General features: G+C 44.6%; 1 protein-coding gene across 2 annotated transcripts; it reads right to left on the bottom strand.

Moving 5' to 3' along the window:
* Positions 1–2,519: 2,519 nt before the first annotated feature.
* Positions 2,520–27,548, bottom strand: eif4g1a (eukaryotic translation initiation factor 4 gamma, 1a). Of its 2 annotated transcripts, none has more exons than XM_080726326.1 (30): positions 27,129–27,548; positions 24,902–25,024; positions 24,224–24,310; positions 22,338–22,517; positions 21,108–21,210; positions 19,464–19,615; positions 19,150–19,242; positions 18,480–18,555; positions 17,468–18,385; positions 16,948–17,033; positions 16,653–16,830; positions 16,355–16,488; positions 14,263–14,418; positions 13,240–13,635; positions 11,559–11,705; positions 10,837–11,070; positions 10,522–10,626; positions 10,027–10,347; positions 9,759–9,873; positions 8,746–8,848; positions 8,326–8,588; positions 8,014–8,135; positions 7,705–7,877; positions 7,446–7,571; positions 7,266–7,347; positions 6,325–6,423; positions 5,261–5,404; positions 4,394–4,475; positions 4,126–4,266; positions 2,520–3,735 (listed from the first exon to the last, which is right to left on the bottom strand). In XM_080726326.1, exons 2-30 carry the CDS (start codon positions 24,974–24,976, stop codon positions 3,554–3,556), a joined length of 5,073 nt encoding a protein of 1,690 aa, XP_080582452.1. In that variant the 5' UTR covers positions 24,977–25,024; positions 27,129–27,548; the 3' UTR covers positions 2,520–3,553. The 2 variants fall into 2 exon arrangements, with proteins under 2 accessions (XP_080582452.1, XP_080582451.1); XM_080726325.1 differs by having other exon boundaries at positions 24,902–25,028.

The raw sequence follows: 27,548 nt of genomic DNA on the forward strand, positions 1-27,548 counted from the left end.
AATGACTCCAACCTGTTCTGAGTAGGCCTACAGAGAAAATCTGATTTCCAAGAGCCAAGCATTTGGTCTACTGGGTCAGGTGTACAAGAGCCTGGTACCACACTGATGATATAGGCAGTCAGGTGGTGGTCTGCTCGAGAACACACCAGTAGTAGTGAATACTGTGTATAGGTTAGTGAGGCATAGCCTATAGCAGTTAGTGCAGACTGCAGACATCAAGGCCTATGATCACATCAGCACCATCAAACTCTGTGTTAGTGATAAGTGGAAGGTTAGCTAGTTATAGCAAAGGGGTCTGAGTCATGTGACAATCACTATATTCCTACTTTGCGATATTTTGCACAAAACCCCGTTTAAAACACGCTTAAATGGCCCTTCTCAACGTGTAGATTGTTTCAGCACCCTGGACAGCTCCTCCCAAGTTCTAGACTAGCAATCACAGTTATGTACTGTGTATGTGAACCATGGGCAGCTCCGTTTTTCTCTTCTCTCAGAATACCAGGCTTAAGCTTCTGTCGAACCCAAGAGGCAATTCATATCGTGTTATCGTTGTGCGATCATTTTTGTAGGCTACTATTATACTACATTCTCGGAACCAGTGATAGCTGATTGCATGACCAACAAGTGGAATAGTCAAGACTCAAGCCAATAACAGTGTCATGAGTAGCCATTGAGATAAAGCATAATATGCCCTCTAAAGAGAATGGAGGCGACGGGGATGTGCTATTATGGATTTACAATTTAGGCTACATCATGTGATGGATGCTTTGAGACAAGAAGATCAGCGTGATAGGAGCCATAAAGAATGTACTGAAATTAGGGGAAATAACATCATCGTTGGAGAGGGTGAGTGAGACTTGCTGCAGCGCGTTTCTAAGCAACTGAAGACCCCATCTGCACACCAATGACACACGGACTTGTTTGAAATCTGCATCGAACAAATCTTAGGATCCTTCACGCTATTTCTGCCCTATGATACACCAAGCGATGCATATAATGGCAGACATTTGCAGTAATAGTTTAGTAGTACTGCCACTTACCTACCTGCAAATCGAACGCTGGCGGCCCTGTAAGAGTCGCGCATTATAATGAGCTTGTCTCAAATCCTATCAACAGATGATATGTTGACCTCTTGCTGTAGGCTAGTATAGTAAGCAATGGCACGAAATCCCAGTGCGCATATTCCAAGGTCCAATCCAATGTTAGGTCGCGGCTGTAGGCATTTGTTGCTCGGTATATGGGTTACATGCGCTGTCCAAATGTCCTGTACGCGTCATCAACACAAGGCGGTGTCATATTCCATCTCCCCCTCCCCAAGATGAACCAGATCAACTGCGCAGGAATGATCCACATCCCGAAGAGCTGCTTAAGATTAGAGATGTTGCTTTATACTACTGCAATATTTCAACACTTATCCACTTACGTTTATTACACGCAAATAAGTGTCTACTGTCTAATTTAGTCTGGGAGAAAAGAAAAATAAGCACATTTACTTGAGCAACTGTGCTTAAGTAAAACAATTTTAGAGATCTGTGCTTTCCTTGAGTATTTGTAGGCTATTTTTGGGATAGCCTATTATGACGCAACACTTCAAAGACAGATGTTGTGCTTTTGATCCCAAAAAGGGGAAAGGGTACAGTATGAATTAACCACTTAAGCCCCATTTCACTTATTGTGAAAACAGCAGATATAACATTTTAACCTATTTATAGCCTATTTTTTTTTAAACATTCTGGAAAATCTTCAAATCTGTCAATGTCTACATTTTAATAAAGCAATGCATTGATATCAAAATGTGCTTACAAGTACTGCAGTACTTTAACCCAACTTGGATTACCCAAGTGTTATACATCATTCTGACAGTAACTTTCACTTTCATTAGTGAAGTACTATTTGATCACCCACTGTAAAACACCAACGACAATGAACACATCAGGTTGTCAACAAAGCTTCATCTGATGCAATATTTTACTAGACTAAAATAGCAATGCTGTGTGACCAATGATACCCTAAAAACTGTAATTTAAACACCCAACATGATTTGCTCCCTTAAAATATTGAGTGCATATATTGTAGAGGCAGGCAGGCACACACACACAACCAGTAACAAAAATGGACTGTCAAATGAGTAGGACACAGTTGTAGCCCAACTCTGCTCAGCAACAAGATAAGTCTTTTATTTGCAATGCTCTGTTTCCTCATGTTTCCAGTTTCCGATGCAAAAAGAAGCAATAATTCCTTAAATAATAAAGAAAGCAAAACATATTTACAAAATTCCAATAAAACTAATAATCAATGGATTATCTAGAGCACCTCTCTGCATCTGGACAACTGACCTCTGCTGGAAAAGGATACATGGCATTACATCAGCAATTTGTTTATTATTTCTGAAAAATAAAACTGACAAAACTTTTTTTTTTATTATTATATATTTACAGAACGCTCCTGAAATGTGTTTCCACTTAGAGTAGAAAAGGCTTTCGGATCATTTCTGTCGTTTTTTCTTTTCTCTTTCATCATCAAGTCAATTTCTGTAGTTTTCAAGTTTTAATGGTTATCATTTATTAAGTGTCCTCTATGGGGTGGGGTGGGGTCTCCTGACCACAGGGGGCAGCAGTTCATGTAAGTACAGGAGAGGTTAGGGGGAAGAGTCGGGTCAGGGGTTGACTACTGGGGATGGGAGAAACCATGGCTTTGAGGAAGCATAAACACCACTCCCCTAGTAGTCAACATCAAAGGTCACAATCAAGTCCTCAATGTTTCTGTCCTCACAGGTCCCATTGTAGTAAACAGGAAATGCAAAAAGGAAGAAGAGCGAGAGAGAAAAAAGAAAACCTCTGCTTAAACCCCTCCTTCCCCCCATGGGGTTATAGGGTAAATCGGCAACGTACTCTGCCGATGTTTCTCCCACAGCCATCATCAATAGAAACACACTTCAACCATGCTGCACACTCCAATAAGAAATTAGGGGGAAATACATTAGAGCTCTGTGTTCGATTGGACATCACGCACGTTATGGCAATGACAGCCATTCCCCAAAGAACATGCTACGTGACACTTTAGGATGTTTCACGTCATTAGCGTGTCACATAGTATGTTGCATAATATAATCATCTAGAACCATAAAAAGAGCAGCGTGTTTGTATTGTTTCCCACAAAGAAGTCAGAAATGTCTTACACAATGACGAGGGTGGGTGTGGTGTGGGTGGGGTAGTTCACGCATAGTTAAGCAATCCTGCTGATCAGTTCTCAGGTTTATTTCTTTTAGGACACTCGTTGACAAGCAGGCGAGAGAATGAGGAAGAGAGAGAGAGAGAGAGGGGGAAGGAGAGGGAAATAGAGAAGTGATTGTTTGTCAAGATTCCCTCTCTCAAAACTAAACATTTACCCTCATTGAGGATTGAGTGAGTCCGCCTCTTAGGCAATAGAATATATATATATAGATATATATATAATTAGTTCATGTCTCTCCACAGCCTGCTGCAAAGCCCTTCCCTTAGCCAAAGGAGGGGTGTGGGTTTAGGGAGGAGGGGTAGGCACAGCAAGGATGTCTCTAGTCCTTGTCAGACTCGTCCTCTGCCTCACGGAGCCAAGTGAAGAAGGCGGTCACCGACTTCAGGGCCACGCCCTTGCCCGTTTGCTCGGCAGGGTCCTTGCTGGACTCCCACTTGTAGAAGGCCTCCTCTTTGATGACGTCCTCGTCGTAGAGGGTGTCAAAGAACATCCGCAGCAGGTCTAGATAGGGAGGGACAGACAGATAGAGGGTTGACGGACGCCGTTCACATTGGCTCTGACCGGCTACACAGTAACATCCTCTGTGTTCATTTGTAACTCAGAGAGAGCACAAAGGGTACCAAATTTTACATTTGTACACCAAGACACAGTTTCTCAACGGTCCAGGGACCACTAGGGGTCCAAATGGGACCTTGTGGGTCTGTAACTCTGAGAGTGTACAAATGGAACACTCTCAGAGTTAAATGAACAGTAGATTAGGGTCCCAAACTCCCAATGTGGGTCCATGGGCTAAACTGAGGGTCCTTGAAATTAAAATGGTTGAGAACCAATGCACACTGGGGATGTTAGTACGAGCACTTATTGCTGGTTAGGGGAGACAGTGATACTCACTAGGAGGTTGTTCCATGTGCACCATGAGGGCCTGGAGAGCGTAGAGGGCTTGCAGCTCCTTGTGCTCGTCACTCAGGTACCTCTGCAGGAGACTGGCTCTCTGGGTGATCTGATCCACATCCACCTTGTAAGGGTTCTCGCCTGAAGGGAAGAGGAGGAAATTTACTTTGTTAAAAAAGAAAGAGGCAGTGTGGGAACCATTTGTTACAAACTACCAAATGAACACTTGAGGATTTTACTGTGTATTCTCAATTTTAGGCATACTTACATATGATGGCTGACTGGCATATAGATGTCATCAGAGCACGTACAAAGTGGTTCCAAACAGTCTGTGTCTCTTCCACGTTGGCCTGGATGAGAAACACAAAACAGGTGAATATTCAAATGAGAAAAGAAAAAATCAAACCAAGTTTGAAGTGAGCGGTGGTGCATGTTTGTGTAGGGTTGTGTGTGTGACTCAACAGTGCCACTTGTCACCAGCAGTATTGCAGCTCATGCTACATACATAGATAGTAACAAAGCTACACACACTCACGCTAAGGAGACCACCGCTCAAAAGTTTACATGACTGTCCTGGTATCTACTTGCGGGAATAATTAAAGGAGCTATAGTCAACTTTTTCATTGTAGGGCCAACACTTTGTTTACATCCTAGTCTATAGACTAGAATGTAAACAAAGTGTCGGTCTGACAATGGCCAAAATGATTATGTTTATGTGATTATTTTACGCTTTTTGTGGTAATTTTTGAATAGAAACACATATGAAGCTTATTTTTTTTATAAAATATTTTCGAAACATTAGTTTTATTTTAGCATCCGTTTTTCAAGAAAAAGTTGACTATAGCTCCTTTAAGCCCAGAATGGCATTATTTCATATAGTAGCACTGTATATAATATACGGTAGTAATTTCACCTCTTGACACACCAAACACTCTTGTTTCTCCAATATATAATTCCCTTTTTTTAAATCTGTGATTGATGTTTATTTACAAGCTAATTTCTGTATAGACTAATACTACTGTACACTAAATGGGGAGAGTAATTGTTCACACTGCCAGCTGTTGCAAATTTACTGACGCAGGTCTATTCAAAAATGACCATTTATTTAGATCAGTCATCCCCAACATACACCCACCTCAATCCAGTCTCGGATCCGCTGGTTGTTGGCTTTGTCCTGGATGAGTCTGTCAAAATGTTTGCTCAGCTCCTCTGCACTCAGTACCTTCTTCTTCTTGGGCTCCTCAGCCACTGGCTCCTCACCAAGAGTAAACTCCACCTTCTGTTAACGGTGCACAGAGCATACATATACCTCAGTCACTCCACCTTCTGTTAATGGTGCAGAGCATACATATACGGGCTAGTCCCAGTTGTCCAACGTCCCATTTGGGCGACCAGACTGTAAAGCAAGCGATCTTCATCCCATTCATGCGTTTATCGTGCGCTTGCCCAGGCCTTACGGCCTGGGCATAAATATAACGATTGCATTCACCACGGCTTCGTAACTCGCGGGGCCCTGGCCCGCTCTTCGCGGGCACTCGCGCCTGCGGCCGCCGCTTGCAATGTCGTGGACAATAATTACAGTCGGACGTTGGACAACTGGGACGTTGGACAACTGGGATTTTCCCACATATACCTCAAGCACTCCACCTTCTGTTAAACAAGATTCCTCTTCAAACAACAACATATTTAACCCAAGACTTGGAATTATTTGATACTTTAGCCATTGAAAAATAGCAGATATACAAGCGCTGCGAGCTTGTAGACCAACTATTACATTTTTTTTTTTTTTCCGCAAATCTTTGAATTTATATTTTTCAAAGCAAACTTTTGTAACTCATGTCTCTGCTTCTGGGGGTCTGGAACAACATATTTTGAGATGGGAGTCCATGGCCAAATGCATGTAATTTTGGGTGTCCTTGACATGAAAAGGTTTGAGAACCACTGATTTAGAAGAAGGAACTAGAAGGCATTTATAGAATCGGGTCAAAATATGCACAAATTTTCACTATTTAAAAAAAATAGCAGATCTACAAGCTCGTTGCTATTTTTTTATAGTTAAAGCTCGTTGCTATTTTTTTATAGTTAAAGCATACCGGTAATATAATGGTTAAAGTGGTTAAAATCTAGTGACAGATTTGAGTTCCCGGTCTAAATGGGTCCATTTTAATGTAATTATAGATGGACTGTGATCATACAGACCTGTTCTGTCACAAACTTGTTGACATCCTCATCCTTGGGCAAGAAGTCACTCCAGTTCAGCCCACCTTCGGTCCACATAGCTCCAACCTTCTTATGGGTCTGGTGGAAACAATACAAGATGTTATAAATAATAATAATGCATTTTATTTATAAAGCACTTTACATTCTTGTGAATCTCAAAGTGCTACAGGGTTAAAGCATGGCATAAAAACAGCATGTAGGCAGACAGTCAATTACAGGGGACTCAATTTGGCTATACTAAACGGGTCAATTTTAAAACTAAGCAACACAGGGCAAAAACAAAAAGACAAGGCCAAGGAATAATTCAGAAACGCTTTGTTAAAAAGGTAGGTTTTCAGTCCGTTTTTAAAGACATCAGTGGACTGTGACGTTCTCAGGTGTTCGGGGAAGGCGTTCCACAGACTTGGGGCTGTAAAGCAGAAGGCCCATGTTGCGGAGGTTGGTGTTGGGGATGAGGAGAAGGTTGGTGTTGGAAGAGCGGAGGCTTGGAGTGGCTAGTTTTGAGTGTCTGGTTTTGGTTTTGGTATCAACTCAAATACAACTTAATGTTGTGGACAGTGATAAAATACTGGGTAACATATTAATAGTATAGTAGTCTTTTGGGCAACTACCTGGTAGCTTCATTGTCACATTACACATCTGTCTATACGAAGTGACTCTCAAAAAGGAATTCAGCAAAAAAAAAAAAAAAAAAAAGCCATTTTAGTATATATAAAAAAAAAAAGATTGTGTGGCATGTGAAGATCAGGTCCAATATTGAGTTCACTGACCAAATAAAGGATCAGAAGCACGTTCACTCTTCCCATTGGAAATAATAGACTCCAACCTGCTTCCGGCCTCCTAAAAAAGGTGGCCACCTACTTTAAGCAGATACGGAGAAGGCACAGCTTTCTTTTTGTCTTGGGGCGATGGTCACGTACCATTCCTTTGCAGAGCAAGGTGAGGATCTGGACAAGTAGCACACCAGCCTGTCCCAGTGGCACTAGAGGCTTGGCGATCTCCCTGAATACACAATTCACACAAATTAAGATCGCACCAGTTTATAAGATATGATTACAGGTACTCTATGATGATGATAAAGTCTACAGTCAGAGCCTCACCTGAAGAGCGGTCCCATAGGGATGCCTCCTTCGTGAAGCATGGGTGTGATGAGCTCCGCCAGGTAGAGCCAGAAATGGGGGATGTCTATGGCCATGTCCTCTGCCACTTCCAGTATCTCCATTAGCCTACAGGCCGGAAAAGCACAGCAGGGATGGCTCAATATCACCTCAAGTCACAACACATTGGGGTAGTACCCAAAGGCAAGACTTTAGTGAAATGAATACATTATGCAGTTTATGACCCCAATATCTCCCTCACCCTTTGTAGTACTGTTGTGTGGTCAGCGTTCCTGCCTTCACGAGCTGCTGCAGTAGCAAGCCCATGTGTTCCCTAGCGATGGTGCTGCGCTCCAGTGTCGACTCCAGTCCGTTCCGCACAAACACGAAGAGCAGCGAGGCACAGTTGAGCTCTGCCACACACTGCAAAGCCTCCTAAAGTGCCAAGAGAGGAGAGGGAGAATCATAAGACATGGCCATTTAAAAAGACCCAACCTCCTAATACTTGTACACTACACAGCCTGACAAAGTCATATTTCATAGTAAGTGCAAATGATCACCGGCTTTGTACCTTCAAGTCATTGATGTGAAGATACTCCTCTACGATGGCGTGGGCCTTCTTCTCCAACTCGTCTTCGCTCAAGGCGGGTTTGGTAAGAGCAGGGGGAGGAGTGGGGGCGTTTTCACGCTTTACTGTGGAAGGGGAGATGAGAAAAAACATTTTAAGTCTCATCCCATGCCTCTCTGGTTTTTCATCTCATTACGGGCATAGTTCAACAATACAGCACTCGTTTTAGCTTGTGCTTTATGACACCTCTCCCTCGCCATCCAGAATGTGCAGCCCGCCCAGCTCCGAATCCAGAATTTCTGGTGCTGGCTATACCTGCAGGCTCCTTGCTGGAAGCCCTGTCTCGGCTTCCTCGGTCCCGGTCATCAGTCATGCTGGCCACGCGGCGCACAGGCTCCGTGGAGCTACGGCCATCTCCGCCGCGGGAGCCACGCTCCTCAGACTCTCGACTGAAGCTGCGCTTGGTGATGGGTGGACGGGTGGCCCCCTCGTCACGCCCTTCGCGACGGTCGAAGCGGTCAAACCTATCCCTGTCACCCCGGTCTCGTTCTCCACCACGCTCACGGCTGGAGCTGGATCTGAGGGACAAGAAACAAAAGTGTCCAGACTGAAGTGGGTGGATATGGGAGATGTTTAAGAAACGCGGTAAGGGAAAACACTGAAAAAGAAGCTAAACCAAATTGAGATTGATAGGGGAGAGGACTTGATGATTAGAGCTTTGTTGTCAATGAATACCTCTGTGGGACTCTGCGGTCCGAGTCTGCGGAAGAAGATGAACCAGACTGCAGGGCAGAGAAACGGTTGACGGTGCTAGTGGCTGGACGACCCGGGTCTGCAGCTAGAACAGAGCAGATGAATCACTTTAAGAAACTGATACCATCTTTGAGACCAATACTAGACCCACTTTGATAGTATGTACGTATACATTTCCTACTGCTGCTAATTATACCATACCTGCCTTAAGAGGTTTATCGTACCTGCTGTTCTACTTGTATTTAACTTTATTTCTACCTCATCTATAATCTTTTTAAGGAGCATTTACGGTATATACAAGTGCCTTTATCCAAGGCCCTTTACATACATTATGCATTACATTCACCCTTTCACACACCGATGGCAGAGGAAACCATGCAAGGCACCACCTGCTCATTGGGAGCATATTGATCTTGCTCAAGGACACTTTGACAGTAACTCTGGGGGCACCCGGGATCGAACTGGGAACCTTCCGGTTACCAAGTGGCCACTCTACCTCTGAGCCACTGCAGCCAGTCTATTATTATTCTCTTTTAAATTATTTTCTAGTTATATTGTAATAGTAGTATTAGTAACATTACAGTAGGGAGGTATCTGCGTTCACCGCTGGAAGTACCAGCGGTGAACGCAGATTCCTCCTTCCACCACCAAAAAACTACAGACTGTGTCAGGCCATGAAGCTGTACAATAAGGACAGTGGTCATTCCACTAAGCATTCTGCCCGGTCCATGGTGAAATGACCAATGAGAAAAGGAAACACAAAAGTGGCTTGGGTACTACAAGGAATCTCATTATGATTAAAGTAGTGCCAAAAAACAACAACCCAGTGGTAGATGAACAATTTGGATTAAACCACTTTTTTTTTTTCCTTGAGGGATCAATGTACTGTAGGTCTAAACAGTTTCTTGCGGTCCCACCAACATTCTGCTGCATGTACCTATATGTACAGAACAAATACTGTAAATCCATCTTGATTCTTGATACATGCATCTTACCTGGCTCTCCACTGACTGGCTTGGCTCCCGTTGTTCCTCCACTACTGCCTTTGCCCCAGCTGCCCCACATGCCTTTGCCACCTGGCATCAGTAGCTGGGTTTCCAGAGAAACAGGCTAGAAGCAAACACAGGATGCAAACATTTAGAGCTATAGATGAGAAATGACAATTCAAAAGCACAGTGCAACTGCATTGTAACCAAGTAACCTAACTTGGTGATCCTCATACACTGCTACAGCCTGGGTTTGATGACAGTACTGTACACATACCTTTGTGATCTTGCTGAGGCGGGAAGGGTCAATGGGCCTGTTCTTGGTGGATATGGGCACCGTGTTCCAGCCCTCATCCTGGGGTTGGCTACCTCCTGGTCGGCCACCTCCTTCCCGGCCTTCCCGGCCTTCCCGGCCACCTCCTTGGTTGTGAGAGCCACGGCCCCCCATGCCTCCGCCCATCCGGCCCCCTCCATCCTTCTTGTTGAACATCTGCTGCTGGACCTTGATCAGCTCCCTGTGTTCCTCTTGTTCTGCGTCCTTGTGGATCTGGTCGATGGTCTTGGGTCCCTGGTCCCCTCTACGAGGTACCCATGAACACTGTGGAGCAACACAGGGGAGAACATGATCTCTCAAACTATTTGACGTTTGAAATGGGGAGAGGAGGCTGAAGAATGGGGATGATGAGTTATGCAGGATAAAAAGACATATTGAGGAAAAGGAGTCTGAAAGCATGGCAGCAATTTAATTGTTAACGTATCGATTCTCTCCTACCCTTCTGAGGTCTATGATGTCCTGCAGCATGAAACGGATTCTGGACGAAGTCTTCCTCTCTGTGATGATCTTGTCCATTTGTTTGAAGTACTGATCCATTCGAGGCTGTGAAGGACACACAGATAAACACTTAAGTGCTGGACTGTTTCAAAGATTCTCAGCCGCTCAGTCCCATCAGTATACTCAGTGGCCCAGAAACATTGCTCAAAAGAAGAGTCATCACTGGAGACGGTTTAATGTGGAACGTTCAATAACCCAACATCAGATTCTCTTGTGTGCTTGTGTTTGTGTGGGGACATGTATATGCTCTGCTACCTTGGCTTTCTCAAAGTCAAGGTCCTTGCCAATGGTGGTCAGCAGCCTGCAGAGGCACTCCAGAGACTCTTCATCGTGATTCTTCAGTAGTTTGACCACGCAGTCGTGCATGATGGCCTCTGTCAGCATCTTCAGCTTGAAAAGCTCACCGATGAATTTGATGTTGCCCAGTGAGCGCCGGCGGGCCTGGTCCCTGGCGCTGGTCAGCTCCAACTGCAGGCGCTCCTGATCCTCCTATTATCAATTAGAAGTAACAAAAGTAAGGCTGGGCTCTGTCTGGACTGGGGTTTCTCCACGTTCAGACACTACAGCAAACAAGAATGAACGCGTATCATGATGGTTGCTAAAAGTTATGTTTCTATCCAAATGTTCAAAGCACATCTTAAATATAATATAGTATACATATAAAAAAAAATACAAGAATAGAATTTGGTCTAATTCCAACAATTAGGCTGATGTCCATAAATGTATTCACTGAATGTGAAAAAAATGCTAAAACTGACGTGAAGTGCTAGTCTGTTTCCTGAATGGTCTCCTCATCCGCTCAATCCCATCAGTTATACTTGGTGGCCCAGACAAATGGCTCTAAAGAAGAGTCATCACTGGAGAGAATTTAATGCTGAACATCAATAATCTTATGACCCAACAAATCAAATCATAACCTTATGATGCATCATAATTTGCATTAAAACTACTTGGAAAAACAGGGAAGTGTTTCTCACAGGTTTGGCAGCCTCCATCTCCTTCTGCTTCTTCTCGAAGATCTCGTCATCGTCCTGGTCCTTTTCAAACTCCTTCTGGCAGCGGTTGAGGAGCAGCTTGCGGAAGTTCACAGTGACTCCTGGCTTGTCTGTGGTGGGGACTTTCAGCTGAGGACATGTTACGATACACATTTTACTCACAGTCCAATGGAAAATAGGTCATCTTGTTTAAAACATTGGCCGCCATTTTGAGAGGAAACACGTCCCCAGATGTCTCATCTCTGGTTGGCAGTGGTTGCCATTCTTACCAGGTAGACAGGTGCCAAATAAGGCTGTTTTGGCGCCAGGTGAGCGAAAACACTACATTTCCCATCATGCTTAGCGGCCGATCTGCTCGCATGCATATCCCGATTCAGATCACGTGCACAGCGCTCCGCTCAGTTCCACCATTTTGCAGCTCCATAGACATTGAATGTAAATAGGAGCCATGTTATTGACTGCTGACAGCGCCAGATTCGCTCGTAGTTGGAATTTTACATCACCACGCTAAAGATCTCATGTGCGCCCGTCATGCACGCCGATGTTCGCGAGCACACGCATGTGCGGCGGTAAGTTGAATGCATTTAATAATGGCATCCAATGTGTTAATAAAGACAACTAAAGGGAGGTATACTTAGTTGCAACACACTGAAAATGTAATATCTACAAGATCATAACCCTTCACATCGTAAAGTGTTGTAACTTGTAACTATTTATAGTGCGTGCTATAAATAAGCAACCAGTGTTGCATTGGTCATTGCGCACAGTACCACGCTGTCCCAGGTCTTTTGAGCAGGAGCACGCACAATGTACCGATTAAAAACAACCCTTAAGTTCACACCTGGATACATAATAGTCCTCTTTTTCTTATCATTTTGTTACTTCATTACATCCCATACTATTAATCTTGTAGTTATATTGTAATGTTGTATGAGCAACATTACAGTAGGGCAGCTAAGTACCAGTGCTGTACGCAGTCGCAGATTCATCCTTCCACCACCACAAAAAAAAAAGAAAGACAGACTGCCAGGCCATGAAGCTGTACAATGATGCCAGTGGTCATTCCACCAGGCATTCTGACCGGTATATGGTCAAATGACCAATGTGAAAAGGAAACAAAAGTGGCTTGGGTACACAGGGGTCGACATTATAAATGGCCCGCTGGCCCCGATGTACTTTTTAGAGTGACAGGGCCACCAGAACTCACCAGGGACTTGCCCGTTTGGGCCTTGAAAATAAAACAAGTAAAAACGTTTATATCTAATTTAACATGTATTCCATGTGGTACTGTTAAGTCCCAAGTCTTTTTAGCAGGAGCACGCACAATGCGTCGATTAAAAAATACCCTTAAGTTCGCACCTCAACAACGTTTAAAAAAACTGACGCCACACCAGGGTGAATTAACATAGGAACAAGCCTGGATGCGTATCAATAGTAAATTGTGCGACATGCTAACTCCTTTAGTGTAGGTGTAACACTGTGTGCAACCAAGTATAAATCAGGCATCAGAGATATGTAGTTGATGCTTCGTAGGTTGCTCAATCCCATCAGTAGCAACCAATGGCACAAACACGTGGCACAAACAGGAGATCATCACTGAAGCAAATGGACTGCAGAATACATATATTATATTATATTATAAGTATAAATGATGACAACTCACCGACATAAGGCAGCGGCACATGTTGGCGTAGGCCACACAGAAGTTGGGCTCAGAGATGGCCTTCTCAAAGATGAGGTCGATGACCCCCTTGAGCCTCTCCTCCGTGTCGATGGTCAGCTCCGTCACCTGCTTCATCAGCTGCTGGAACTTCTGTGGGGTCAGCTTGTTGAGGATGCTGCGCACGCTCTTGAACAGTGCTGCCGTTTTCACACTTTCGGGGTCATCCGATTCGTTTTCGGTCTCTTCCGCGCGGGTCGCCCGATCCTTCTTCACCGTCGGCTTCCAGGCCTTCTCTGCCTTGTTGAGCTGCACGTCATCGTTGAGTGACATGCTGGTGATGATGATCTTCCTTGGCTCTTTCCTTTGGCCCTGCTGCGAGCGACGCTGACCCATTGGCTGAACGGATGTCAATTGGAAGTGGATCGGAGGAGAGGTGGAGATGAGAAATGTGTGTGTGGTGGGGGTTGTTCGGGGGCATGAAGGAAAGGAAAAATAGAGGGATTAACCCATTAAGACCTATAGGCTGATTCTACAAATGCCTTCTAAACATTCTTTCACGATTTTTTCAAAAATGTTCAAAAATAGCAGATGTACAAGCTTGCAGCGTGGCACGAACCAGTGGCCCTGGGACCACCAAATGGATCTTTGTAGATCCTTATAGATCTTTAACTCTTGAGTAAAATATTGTTAAACATCTGCATTATTCACTTTACAAGAAGTCTTTGGTCAATGTTTGCCTGTTATCTATCCTATGGTACCACATCAATACAGCATGGAAGTGTGGACAAAATCTTATCAACAACAAAATAATCTACGTTTTGGGAATTTGGGTCCGAGAGGCTAAATGTCCAATGTGGTCCATGGCTCAAATGCAGAATAAATAATGGACCTCTATATGATAAGGGTTGAAAACCACTTTGTTAAATTAAAGCAGAGAAAGCGGTTTTGTTTTCTTTCTTGGAGCACAGAATCCCTGTGAATATCACCCAAAAGGGCCAGAACAAACATGCAATTCACGCTTACCGGGCCTCGTGGTCCTCCTGGTCCTCCTCCTCCTCCTCCTCCTCCTCCTCCTCCTGTGGACTGTCTGCCCATGTTGCCCAGGTATGCTGGAGTGAAGTCAGGACCAGCATTCATCATGCGTGCGGGATCAGGAGGACGTAGTGGAGTCTTATTGGCCTACAGACACACAGAGCAGTGTTAATTTTGACAGCATCACAGTAAGTAAGCCTGGCCATGATAATAGGCCCTCATAGTAAGCCTATCTCCTGTTTCTGTAGCGTGAGGCAGCTTGATGTACAAGTACACCCCATGGACATGATGTACAACTACCGACCGAAAGTAAACAAACTAACCTCCATTTAAAAAAATCACACCCGTGTGAACTGAGCGGTGGTCGCGGAGGCTGCGCATCATCCATCCGTGTGTGTGTGTGTGTGTGTGTGTGTGTGTGTGTGTGTGTGTGTGTGTGTGTGTGTGTGTGTGTGTGTGTGTCTGGCCTGGCCTGGCCTGAACAACAGCGCCCCTCCCTTAACATGTGTGGTCACAAAAGGTACTGTAGGCTACATACAGACACGCACACACACACACACACACGGACGCATACACACACGGCCACGTATAGGAGACGGTGTAACCACCGCTCAAAAAGTAAGATTACACAACATGCTTCCGGGGATCTTTTGGGCTCTTCAAAATAAAGCAAAAGTGAATGGTGGCACTGAATAGCCAAATAATTTGAGTTAGATGGCGTCCAATGTGTTAAGATTTTAGTAGACTAACAGCTCATCCGCACTGCCAGCGAGTGAGCGTTCCGACAGAGATGTTGCGCGTAATACAGTTTTCATATGGAGCGTCTGTCATTGTGTTGCGACGTAGACTGAACCAATCAAAAAAATAATAATAAAAAAAAGTGTTTGGGGGGCGGGACATGGGGCAAAACCTCGCTCAAACAGAGACTGCGAGCGAATATAGGAGGGGTGGACAACGTCGCTGCACGACGCACTGTCACTCGCAGTACGTCAGGATGGTCCCATTGAAACAAATTAATTTTAATGAGATTTCATCGGCAGGCAGGCTAGACTCATATCATCGGGCCTGGACGAAATCAAGGGGAAACAGATCAAACTGCCATTGTTGGAACATCTTTTACGTATGACTGATACCAATTACTTAACCAACCAATTACTGATACAGCTCCATCTTAGAAGGAAGAATGACTAGGCCAAATTTAAAAATATCATAGCTCTGCGTCTTGCTGACATGGTTACTAAATTGTTTTAGAATACCCGATTAATAATCAGTTCAGTAAACATCACCTTTAAAACCAATATCAAAAGGCTCTACTCTGCCCACTACCTTCTTTTTTCTTTCTACTTAAAATTGAAAAGACAAACAGATAGACATCACATGTTGCCAGACATCATCTTATATATTTGCGACCGTCAGGTCGCAGTTACTATCAAAACCTCCACCGGCTGGCTGTCCGTCAGTCAGTCTGTTCGTCACGTCACACTTTTGGCCCTACTCATCTCCGCCACCATTGCCCCTATCCATGCCAAACTTTGCAGACACACTCCTTGGCTGGCAAATCACAACCTCCGCCCCTGATTTCTCACATGCCTCTGTTCTAGCGCCACCATCAGGCTGCTTTTTGCTGACAACATTAATGGACACTGCTCCTACAGATCGGGCCCAGAAGCAAAACGGAGCGTCTATGCTCCATTGACTCCTATTCTAAGGCTGTATCTCTGAATAAGGTGCAAATAACGCTGAAAAGGCAGAGAGACACTCTTTTTCACGGCTACACTCAATCGTGATGGTCGCCATTGGTCGGCCCCAGTTAGGATTTTCGTTTTGTGACCGTTTGTAAACAAACTGATCTCCTTCCCGTCAGATTACACACACATGCACACGCACGTGGCTTCCGGGGCTCTTCAAAATAAAACGACTGGTGGCGGGCTGGCGTTGTGTTAATAGGAGATTGCAGTCAAAAACAGAACAGTTAGTAAAAAAGTAAAAGTGGGAGTAACATTTCATACTTTCAAACAACCAGTTAATTTCTTTCCCCCGTCGCACTACTTTCAAATCCAACTGTGTGCAGAGGCCCACATACCTTGTCCAGTACCACATCACTGATGACAGGCAATCCTTCAGGTTTGTTCATGCTTGCACCTTTAAACTGGAAGCCTAGCAGGAACTCCCTGTCGTACCGCTTCTTGTCCTCTGGGTCAATTGGCTTAGTTGGGTCTGAAGGAATAGCAGAACACACAGTGTGTGACATTTGTACTGGAAGGGTCCATCCTGTCAGTATTGACAGATCCATCTTTAAACAAAAATGACAAAGCTATGCCCAATGAATTCAACTTTCATGTCACGACTTAAACGTGTAAATATTTAAATCCGGGACATACCTCCTTTGTACTGATACTTCTGCTCAGCTGTGGGAGGGTCAGACACCGCATTCTGCTTGTCTTCTTTCTCCTCCCAGGTCTCATCTGGAGCATCGGTTAAAGGGGTGGCCGCAGCGGCGGGGACAGGTTCGGCCTCAGTGGATGAGGGCTCAGGGGCGTTCTTCACCTCCTGCTGCTCCTGGATGAAACAAAACCACAAGTTGACCCATTCATTATGAAGTCATTATATATCATTTTAACTCTGAAATCGTTGCAATATGCTGTCCTTGCCTCATCTTTGCAGACATCAACGCACCTCTTTGAAGGCATCCAGGAGGTCTCCGATGACCTTGTTGTTCAGCTCCTTCATGTTCCTCTTCTTCTTTGGCACAGACACAGCAGCTTTTGAAGAGATGGCAAGGGCGTTTGTTAAAGTGGCGATAACATTAGAGATGCTCCAATCACAGCGTCAAATCCATACATTCTTCTATTTATTGTGTTACTGTAGCAGCATTTATATATTTAATGATTCTTCTTACAAAACATTGACATTGTATATTAACTATAATCATTAGGAGATTGCAGGCTGAGGTCCCTACAATTCAACTTGTAGGAGTTGAAGCCGAGGTTACATTCAGTCCCACAGATAAATATTGTGAAAATAGCTGATCTAGCTTGTAGATCGGCAAAGCTGATAGAGGAAAAGCCGATACTGATCAAAGCCGATAGAGGCATTATCGGCCGATCGTGATCACTCACCGATCAATCGGCAGATCTCTAGATAACATAAAAGCAGAACCATCAAATGTTAGAAATTTGAAATTTGTCTGCTTTACCTTGCATAGTAGTTTCCTCTGCAGGGCAGCTGGCAGAGGTAGGGGGGACTTCCTCAACTTTCTCCCTACCCTCTTCCTCTGTCTTCTCCTGGGCTGGCGCTGCCACGTCAGCAACAGGTGTGGGTTCCTGAGGTTGAGATGCATCTGACTTGGCGAGAGGTGTAGTGTCGGTAGAATCTGCCAAAGCCTCGGACAGGTCCTCGTCTATGTCCTGAGGAAGGCCATTAGAGAGAGGAGGCTCTTCTTTGTGAGCCAGTTCAGGTGCGGGTTTGGGTTCAGGTTCAGGTTCAATGGTGGGAACAGAACTCTGGGCCACCGGTGCAGCGGTTTCCTGTGTGGAGACTGGTGGCTGTATGGCACACTCAGACTCTGAGGGGGTATCGCTCACCGTCTTTGTAGGTGGCGGAGCAGCTTCGCTGGTTGCCGTGTTAACCGGGGCAGCGGCTGTGTGAGGGGCTGCAGGCTCGGCTTCCGTTTTCACAACAGCTGCAGGCACCTCCTTTTCAGATTTCTTCTTCGGCTCCTCTGTAGCCTCTTCTTCCTTCTCTGGTACCTTCTCAGCTGCTACCGGGGCAACCTGCGGTTCTTCCTTTTCCGTGGGGACCTCTTTAGCTGCAGGCGTCACAGCTGGCCTGACAGGAGCGTCCACTGTGTCACCAACGACAGCTTCTGGTTCTGAAGGAGGAAGAGGACAAGACGGCGCTGGAGGTGAGGGAGACCGAGCAGGCTGCTTCTCCTCTTCTTCTGGCGGGGTTGGCGCCTCTGTTGCTGGCGCGGGGCTTACTGACGGAGTGACCAGCTCAACGGGCAGGGCTATCTGGTTGTCCGTTTCTGCTTTGACCTCGACAGCGGGCTCAGGGTCAGCCGTGGCAAGGGGGGGCGGGGTTTCAGCTGTAGCAGCAGGTTCCATGTTTTCATCTGGTCATTCAAACACATTGAAGAACAGAATGAGGGCAGGTGGCAACAAACGTATCCTTTTACAGTAGTTTTTTATAGAGACCAAAAGGCCCACCTGTTCTCGTCACTTCCGTGACGGGCTGTGTAACTTCACCGTTGCTCTGGACAGGGCTTCCCTCTGATGAGGAAACCTATGAACAGAAAAGGTAATAAAAAATAAATAAAATAAAAAGGTTTGAAATATAAAAACGAATATCGTTAGTTTTGGATTAAAATTGAAAGGTTCTTGCAATTATTTAGTAGGTTATCGTTATAATAGAAATTACTGCATTCTCAAACAAATAATTATTAAATGTGGAGACAAACATTTCTTATTTTTTGCCATTTCTATGCTTTATTTCAGATTGTGTAGAGAGACAGTAACTGGCTGAGCCACCAGGAACCCTAAATAAATACATTCTAAATAAATGAATAGACAGACAAACGTATCTTATAGCAAACAAATCTCAAATTCAACTAATCCAAGACCTTACTTTAGAATTAGAAAAATGACTAAACTCATTCGAGAGTAAGCTTGAAAATTCAGATAAAATTTGTACTGTAATATAAATATACAATATTAGCTGTGTCATGTAAGCCAGAACAAACAAAATGCCTAAGATTGTAATTGCAACAGTGAATATTGCAGGGCAGTATTTTACATTAAACTTGAAGGGATATTGTGGTGCATAGTGCTGAAATGACTTCTTGATTCCTTAGAAGGCGCATGTGTTGCCAAGTCTTACCTGTGGGGGAGTTGGAGTGGTGGTGGACCTTCCACCTGACATGATCTCCTCTGTGATATCACGTCCACCCTGGTTGGGGTCTCGTATTCTGATCTATCAAGAGAAAAGGGCAAGTACTGGTTAAGTCTCCACTCAACACTGATCCCACATCCCCATCCTATGCAAACCATCCTCTCCCCACTGATCTATAGCAGCGACCCGTCATAATGAACACTATTGTCATTTTGAGGCAAAAGGGAAAGTTCCACATTGAATGGACAATAAAGGTCCCCTCTAGTCAACTCATCCGCTGCCCTTTTGTTGGGATACACTACCGGCTTGCGCTCCCTCTTGGGCGGGCCTTGTGGCTGGGCTGGTGGCTGCTGAGGGGGCGGAGCTTGTTGCTGTTGCTGGACGGGGTTGATCATGACGGGCGCAGGCTGGACAGAGGGCGAGTACTGGGTCTGGGCTGGATAGTATGCACCAGCTGTAGGGCAAGATGAGGAAACAAGAGGGGGTGAGAGAGAAATGGAAGAAACAATTTTAGCTATACCATCCAGGACGAATATGCACTGTCACACAAACAGACTTCCATCCAGGACCAGGATGTTGCAGTTCTGCTGTAATTACAACAGCAATAGTTTCTATTTTTGTAGGGGTTCGCGGGAGGGTGGTGGGGGTGTGGGGGTACAAAGCAGTCTGTGGGGTTTTGATCTAATCTAAAGGTGCAATCAGTGGCCATGCTTGTTGGTGAGTTCAAAGATGAACCTGTGATATTTTCCGAGGGGCAGCAGATTTTTCACGATATTGTCATTATACAACTGCGAATTCCTGACAGGATGTAAAAGGAGAGGCCACACCGGAGCGCCAATCTAAGCCCTACACAAAACATGCAACGACAAATACAAACTTAAAAAGGTAACAACTTTATAACTTAAGTCCTACAGGCATACAAGCAGAACCACTGACAGGGAATGCCATGCGGTCTTTGCCACTGAAGCGTGCCGACCAACACACAAGCACACACTACTCACCGGGGTAGCGCTGGGAGGTGAGAGGAGCGCCGTGCAGCGAGAGACGCCCATTCTCTCGCCCGCCCCCTCTCCCCCCACCACCCCGCCTCTCCCTCGCAGCAAGAGAGGGCTCTGAACCGACGCCGCAAAGGAGAGGAAGGCAGCGAGAGGAGAAGAGAGGAAAGGAGGGCAGGAAGAGACAGATGCAGAATGAGTAAATGAGAGGAACCAGAGAAAGCAGGGTGTTAAGGCTGTGTCAGGTGAAGACTGCAGATAGAAAGAACACAGACTGAGAAGCAAAATCAAGCCAGACCTCCATACAATTGAGTCCTCGCCACAGAGTGGCGCGCTGCTGTTCCAGAGAGACAACACACAATGACAACCTGCCAGGCAAAACCATCCAACACTAGGACAGTGGTTCTCAACCTGTGGGTCGCCAGATGATTAACTTAATGTGCAATACTGTTTTCTCAATCAACAGTAAACAAACCAACACAAAGTTTAAGTGTATAGCACATTTCTAAAGTGACAATTTAAGGACTTTTTAATTCCTCTGAAATGACATTGTCCAAATTGTCAAATATCAGAGGCAGAAAAATAGCCGATCTACACCGATCTACATGCTCACAACGCGAGGAGTTGTGAGCATGTAGATCTGCTATTTTCACAATAGAACCGTGATATACACAATAATGCCTCAACTCTTGTCTCTTAGTGCCCGTCAGGGTTGGGGGGTCTCCAGTTAACATATGATTATTTTGGGGGTCGCGGCTTGAAAAGGTTGAGAACCACTGCCATAGGAGAAGGTTTTTCTCTAATAGACATAGATCTAAACCAGAAATGCTGAGTTGCAGTTAAAATCTAGGGTCTTTGGTTTTTGAGTCAAAAACGTAATCATGTTTGTTGCATGATCACTGTGGTTATGGTTGTGCTTGGCAGGCATAGGTCCAGCTTATAGCCACTTACCATAAGCTTGGTATTCGGCAGGGCTGGTGCCAGGATAGAAGCCTGCCGTGCCGGTGGTCACAGGATACTGCTGAGTAGGAGCCATAGTATATGGAGCTCGATACTGCAGAAAGAGAAACGGGTACAAAACGCTGTTTGCCAAGGATGCGTCATGAAGTTCAAATATTTTAACGTGCCTCCACATTAGTTAGTTTCAACATTGTCAACAGCACAACGATCAGTAATATGTGGCTGGTTACTTGTGTAAAATGCATGGGTTTAACACAGTTTACGGTTCGATCAAGTTGTGTCACAGTTCAGAATATATAACATAAATATAAGTATTTTTCTTTTCTTTTTACTCATTTACTGCCCCAACCCGAGAATACAAAGAGAAAGCTGTTAGTACAGGCTGCTCCGCCCAAGAAACCAGAGAATTTAATTTGATTTAATTTATTACAACAATTCAAAATCGGATCACTGCTCCGCGGTTACTAAGCAACCTAGAGCTAGTGCTTCCGGTCTGGGCCGGGAAACCAGGACCGGATGTGTATTTCTTTGGCCGGAACAGCCCGTTTCTCTGTGACGACTTCCTGCTCCATTTTCTTCCTTTGTAAACATCACTGCTGCTAGCTAAGCATAGCTAGCATGGATTAAGCTGGGGGTTTGTTCGCGATTACAAAAGATGCAATCACAAACGAACCACATGTTAAAAGGTAAGAAAATCGTGCCAGTCAACTGAAAAAGTAGCAGTTTTTAATGTCGGTAAATGAGTTAAGAGCATATTGTTCAGTTCGTAGTGTGTGCCAAACTGAAAGCCTTGTACCGAATACGAATTCAGTACTACGGGTAGCACTACTGTAAGTATTATTGTTACACACACCTACTATGTAGAATGTAAGTGTTTGCTGAACCACATGAAGGTAAAAGGTTAATGGTGTGTACCCTATCGAGTTCTGGTGCAAATTAAAAAAACAAAAAAGGCTATTATCCACACACTGAAAACTACACTCCCAATAGTTAAATGTCATAACATTTTGGACACAGACCTTCATCAAAGCATCACGACTGACGAAAGTCTATGATTGAAGTGTTTTTGTGATTATATGAAACTTAAAGACGAATTTATGCCTCTGTGAAAAGCTGTTGCTAGACCTGTCGCCTGACAAAAAATCTCAGGCCGAAAAAGGTGTTGACACCTAGGCTTAACTTTCAGGGTGCAGAGAACCTTCCTTTAGATCATCAACCAACCTGTCCAGGAGCCATGAAGTAGCCCTGAGGGGAGCCTGCAAAGGAAAGCTGCTGCTGGGGAATCATCATCATTTGGGAGCCAGGCTGGTACACGTGAGTGGGTCCCACAGGCCGCGGGCCACTGCTTGTCTGGACCCTGGGAGCACTGGTGGGCATTGCCGGCCTGTTCTGATAGTAAGGCTAGAGGATAGAAGAGGGTGCACAGAGGGGGGGGGGCAGAGAATATAGTAGTCAGGCACCACTTTCAACCTAGCTATTTGGGTTTTTGGTCATGACTAAGGGCCGATGCATACTCCACTTTGGGGCCTTTTCCACCGGCAAAGAATCGGGTTCTTTCTCCCGCCTGTGGGATGAACCAGAGATGAGCTTTTCCACCGAGAACCGAGTTGGTTCCGAACCGTAAAGGTTGGTTTGCGGCCGGTTCGCAAGAACGAACCAAGGTTCCAAGAAAGTTGCCATCCCATAGGCGGGAGAAAGTACCCAAACCGGTTCTTTGGTGGAAAAGGCCCCTTTTAGAACGGAATGTATTTCAGTTCAGTACATGGACTCACAAAATCTAAGCAGCACTGAACCGCAGAATTAATGACAGTACCCCCCCCCCTCCCCCAAACCTCTGAATGACGTCATATTGTAGTTTGGACAGAGCCGAACTGAAATAAATCCGGCTCTAAAAGTAGAGTATGCATCGGCCCAAAGGTTTTAAAAAATGATCCAAAATCTAAAGAATTCTTTGAATAGTTATCTACCGGTCCAAGCTTTTCACTTGACTCCGACGTACATCAAAATAGTGCTTAAGTGGTTAGCAAACATACTGCCTTGCGAACATATCCGAGTATGCGGGGTCCTACTAAGCTACATCTCGGATGCATGGGTGCATGTTTGAGCGTGTGCTTGTGTGTGAGTGCTTAATCAACCGAGAGCTGAATGGACTACTGCACCCACAGCAACTGTCAATGTGTCGTGCAAGTTCACTTCTTGGGTTACACAGCGTCTAAATTGTATAGAATTTCATTTCGGCCAGCGCCACTGAAGTTTACCAGAGACAGGAGGAGGAGTAGAGGAGGAAGAAGATAAATGCTGTTACCTGTAGTGCTCGGTATCCACCCTTCACGTGCAGAAAGCAAGAGAGGGGAGTGAGAGAAGGGTGAAAATGAGGACGAAAGAGAACGTGGAAGGTAGAGGTGACAGCGCGTACGGATAAGCAAGTATAAGCAGGGGCTCATCACTCAGGCATCAGGAATGATAAGCTCAAACTACATCTAAAACACATGCAACTCTATCACAGACGAATACACAGAGACATGGGCATCTATAGTGTAAATAAAGTCATCCAAGGTTGCCTGTCTGCTGGTCTCACTCCAGCCTTCATCAGCAGAGCTTGATTATAAAATGGCTTGCGAGAAGTTGACCAAGGTGACCATGCATCCCACAAAGAAATAGGCATATCTATTACATTGGTTTGGTTTTATGTCAAAAGCAACAGGACAATTTCACTCTTACTAAACACAGGACCTAATCCTCCACTGATAATTAACACTAAAAGTGCATGCATGCATCTGCAACTGGGAAGGAGGAGGACAATATCGAGGCGAAGTGATGAGTGATGTTAGTACCTGTTGGTGTAAAGCACGGGGCCCTGCCGCAAACTGGTAGGACAGCCAAAGAAAGGCAGGAAGACAAGAGCGACAGCCAGAGAAAGAGAGAGTGCAAACAGACACAGAGACACACTTTAACCAAAGCCTTTAAGCATAGACAGCCTTGTCAGAACACCAATGTGAATATGAAGGAAAGAGAGAGTGACACCCTAAATAAAACCGATCAAATGCTTTAAGACACCAGTGAGCATTAGAAGGAGGACATCTAAACATGCAGATAGCGATTGATACCTGTCTCGGTTGAGGTGCAGAATTCATTTGTGGAGGTGCTGGGGTTGCAAAGACAAGTGAAGTGGGCTGTCCAGGGGGATAGGTAGTCTGAGCAAATAAATAAATAAAATAAAATAAAATGTCAACAAACGTCCTACAAGTGTCAACACTACCAAAGAAAGCTGTATCATTGAATATTAGGAATGGGAAGATAAGCGATATTGTTTATCGTGATAAAAAACACTCACAATAATCGTTATCGTGGAGATTTATTTTATTGTGAAATCGTCCTCCGTCATGCACTGGGATCAATTCACCTTTTATTTGCCAAGCTGCATATCTGGTACCACTTAAACCCTCTATAATTGGTAAAAGGTACTTATAATATACGTACTTGATAGTCTTTTTTCACTCTCTATCAAATGTCTTTTCCACCCCAGGATAATGGATTTTGATTATCGCGGTAATATCGTAAATCGCTATTTCTTTTGTCACAATAATCGTGATATGACATTTTTATATCGTCCCATTCCTATTGCATATAACCTAATTAATACCAGGAAAGCATCCTCGTCATTTTAGATTTTTGTGTTGGCTATTCAAAAATAACAGATATACAAGCTCAGAGCTTGTACATCTGCTATTTTTGAACATTTTTGAATATTGGTTGAGCGTGAGAATGGGACACCTGGCTCTCACCTGTGTCAGTCCAGGGGAGGGGGCAGGGTGTGGGACAGATGTGGGTCCCGTTATAGGCTGCGGTGGTTTGTTCATTTCACGTGCTTCTGTGGTTCTGCATTAGGGTGGCGCTGACTTGCCAACCTACCTATGGGTAAGAGGAGGGGGAAAAAATAAGCTGATGTAACAACTAATAACTACCCTCATACATCTGACTTACTGACTTCTGCTTGAATAAAACATGTCCATGACGCAGGCTCATAAATAGTCATTCAAATAAGAATCCTAAATTATCTTTAAGGAAAAAGGTGTTAGGCCTAATAAAATAACAAATAAATCACGAATATGCAATTTCAAATACAATGTCATAACTTGCTCAAACCCATGAAGTCATAAAAAACAGTTTGTATATTGAGGCTTGAGAAATGAGACATTTCTGGCCAAGAAGAGGGTGTGGTCTATGTCCCCTCCTATGATAACGCTGATGATGACCCCTCCCATTAGCAATGTTTTCATTTTGCTGTGCAATATTCAGCAACTGCTACATACACTTGTATTATTTATTTCCAATAAGTAAAATGTTAAGTTAAACCAGTGGCGTGGAATACTTTCCAAAAGAGTATGCCCACTGCAGTCTGCACTTCTAAGCAACAATATCTGCAGTCCCACAATTAGCTCATCTATCAGATGATCAGAACACAGTGATGTTAAAACTGCTCTAGCAGGAATCTCTCTGTATAGGCATGTGTTAATTCAATATTTTAACCCAAAGCTAATACACAATGCATCTTGTATCATGTTGTGTAACTTAATTTGGTTCAAATGTATTTAAATAGCAGCTAGGCCAGGATTTGAGTGTGAATTTAGGAAAATGGATACCTCAGGTCAAAGTTCATTTACAGTGTTACCAATGGCTTCCCTACACCCTGCCAGCGCTAAATAGAGCTGCCAAGAAATTCTTCCGATGAGAGTCAAAACAACATTCCATAATCACATGAGATATTCTTCCTGACTATAACTCCGCAAAAAGAGTGTCAATATGCGTCTGATCGGGAGTCAATAAGGTAATCGTGACGAAAATGCATGTAGCAGACGTGTCATTCACTATATCCACCTGCTGGAACAGTGGCTAGCATTAGGCTAGCTGATGCAAGCAGCCCCATGCTGGATCTAACCGGGTGCGTCCATCATGTAATAAAGCCACCATATGGTTCTCCTGGCAGCCAACACTGAGTGACAAGAGAGCCGTTTTAAAACCACCCGACAGTGTTGTCGGTGCACTCAGTCAGGCTGTAGCTAAATGATGGAGAGTTGGTAACCAAATGGACCCTTATACACCCAGATCTTGAACTCTTGATAGTGAAAAATGAATTGGAATTGTGGACAGAATATTATCCAACGATAACAAGTTTTGGGTCTGAGGGGCTTCAAATGGTGGTCCGTGGCACAAAATGCCCAAAAGATAATGGACCTTGATATGAAAGGGGTTGAATACGACTGCCATACACCAAATAGTTATGAATTAAATGATAGTTAGGAACCAACTTCAACCAATGGTCTGTAGAAATGGAACCAATTTGCTTCAATTATACTCTCAGTTAAATCAACATTGATTTTTACAATATAAATTGGAGTCTCAGAGATGGGGGTCTGTAGCCTAATGCATGTCAAACTGGGGGGGTTCCCTGAAATTAAAATGCTTGAGAATCACTAATAGAGCCGTAAAAAAAACCTTCTCACATATGGGTGTCCCTGGCATCTCTTTTCAAATGGGGGTCCGCGGGCTGATATAAGTGTCAATTTGGGGGGGTCCTTGACATGAGAAAGTTTGAGAAGCACTGGTCTACGTGGAGCACAACAACAGCAGAGCAGGCCCAGGGAAGCTCCTTGGGCCTGTAGTGTAAGCTCCACGTAGAGGACCCAGGGCTCAATGAGACCACCGTGATCAGCTTTAGCGGGCTACAGCCCCAGCTCCACGGCGCTACGCCGAGGACTTTGAGCGAGCAGAATAACGGCCCAACCCGTTATCCAACCCCCATCTGAACATACGATCATTATCGGCCATTTAATTTAACCACAAGTCACATTTACACTTCACAGCAGGGAGGGGGGAGATAGCTGGCTAACACGAGCCGCTAACCTTGTGTGGTTTGACAGCCGAGCGGGCCTCTAATAATAATAAGCTGTGCCCAAAGAATTAAACCAACAATAAAAGGTTAACAATACCTGTAATTATTGTTATTCTTACCCGGGAATGAATAATGCCTGTGTGATTTGATGGGAAGACGGGGGGGCTCTTATCTTCTGTTATTTGAAAGCAGTGGCTTAAGTTTTCTTGTCCTCTTTCTCCAAAGGGAGAGTGGTGCCCTTCTTAGCTATTGACTTAGCGAGCTAGCTAGCTAATGCTAGCTGGCTGGCAGGTAGGGTGAGTGCTGTAGCTGTCACTTGCTATTTAAATCCCCGAAGCGTGCAAAAAGTGACAGCACACAAAATCAAATAATATAGCACTCCAGGAGTACTATTGGCAACTCCGATGCCCCCGAAAAAAGCCTCTGGACCGGAGGTCCATCATCAAGGCGCCGATGGTAACGGATTGCCGGTGAGATATGTACACACACAGCGGGCGTTTCAGCAGGCTTTACAGCGAGGCCATAGTGCGGTGTTTCTC

This window comes from Nannobrachium achirus, assembly GCF_963921795.1.
Source record: "Nannobrachium achirus genome assembly, chromosome: 5".
Classification (NCBI taxonomy): Eukaryota; Metazoa; Chordata; class Actinopteri; order Myctophiformes; family Myctophidae; genus Nannobrachium; species Nannobrachium achirus.

What these genes read in the sequence shown, in the direction of transcription:
- eif4g1a (XM_080726326.1), bottom strand. Translation starts at nt 24,976, where the DNA reads ATGAACAAACCACCGCAGCCTATAACGGGACCCACATCTGTCCCACAC. An exon ending in CCACTCCAACTCCCCCACAG is followed by an intron (nt 18,556 to 19,149) that starts GTAAGACTTGGC and finishes TTCTGTTCATAG; the next exon opens with GTTTCCTCATCAGAGGGAAG. An exon ending in GCCTCAGCAAGATCACAAAG is followed by an intron (nt 9,874 to 10,026) that starts GTATGTGTACAG and finishes GTTTGCTTCTAG; the next exon opens with CCTGTTTCTCTGGAAACCCA.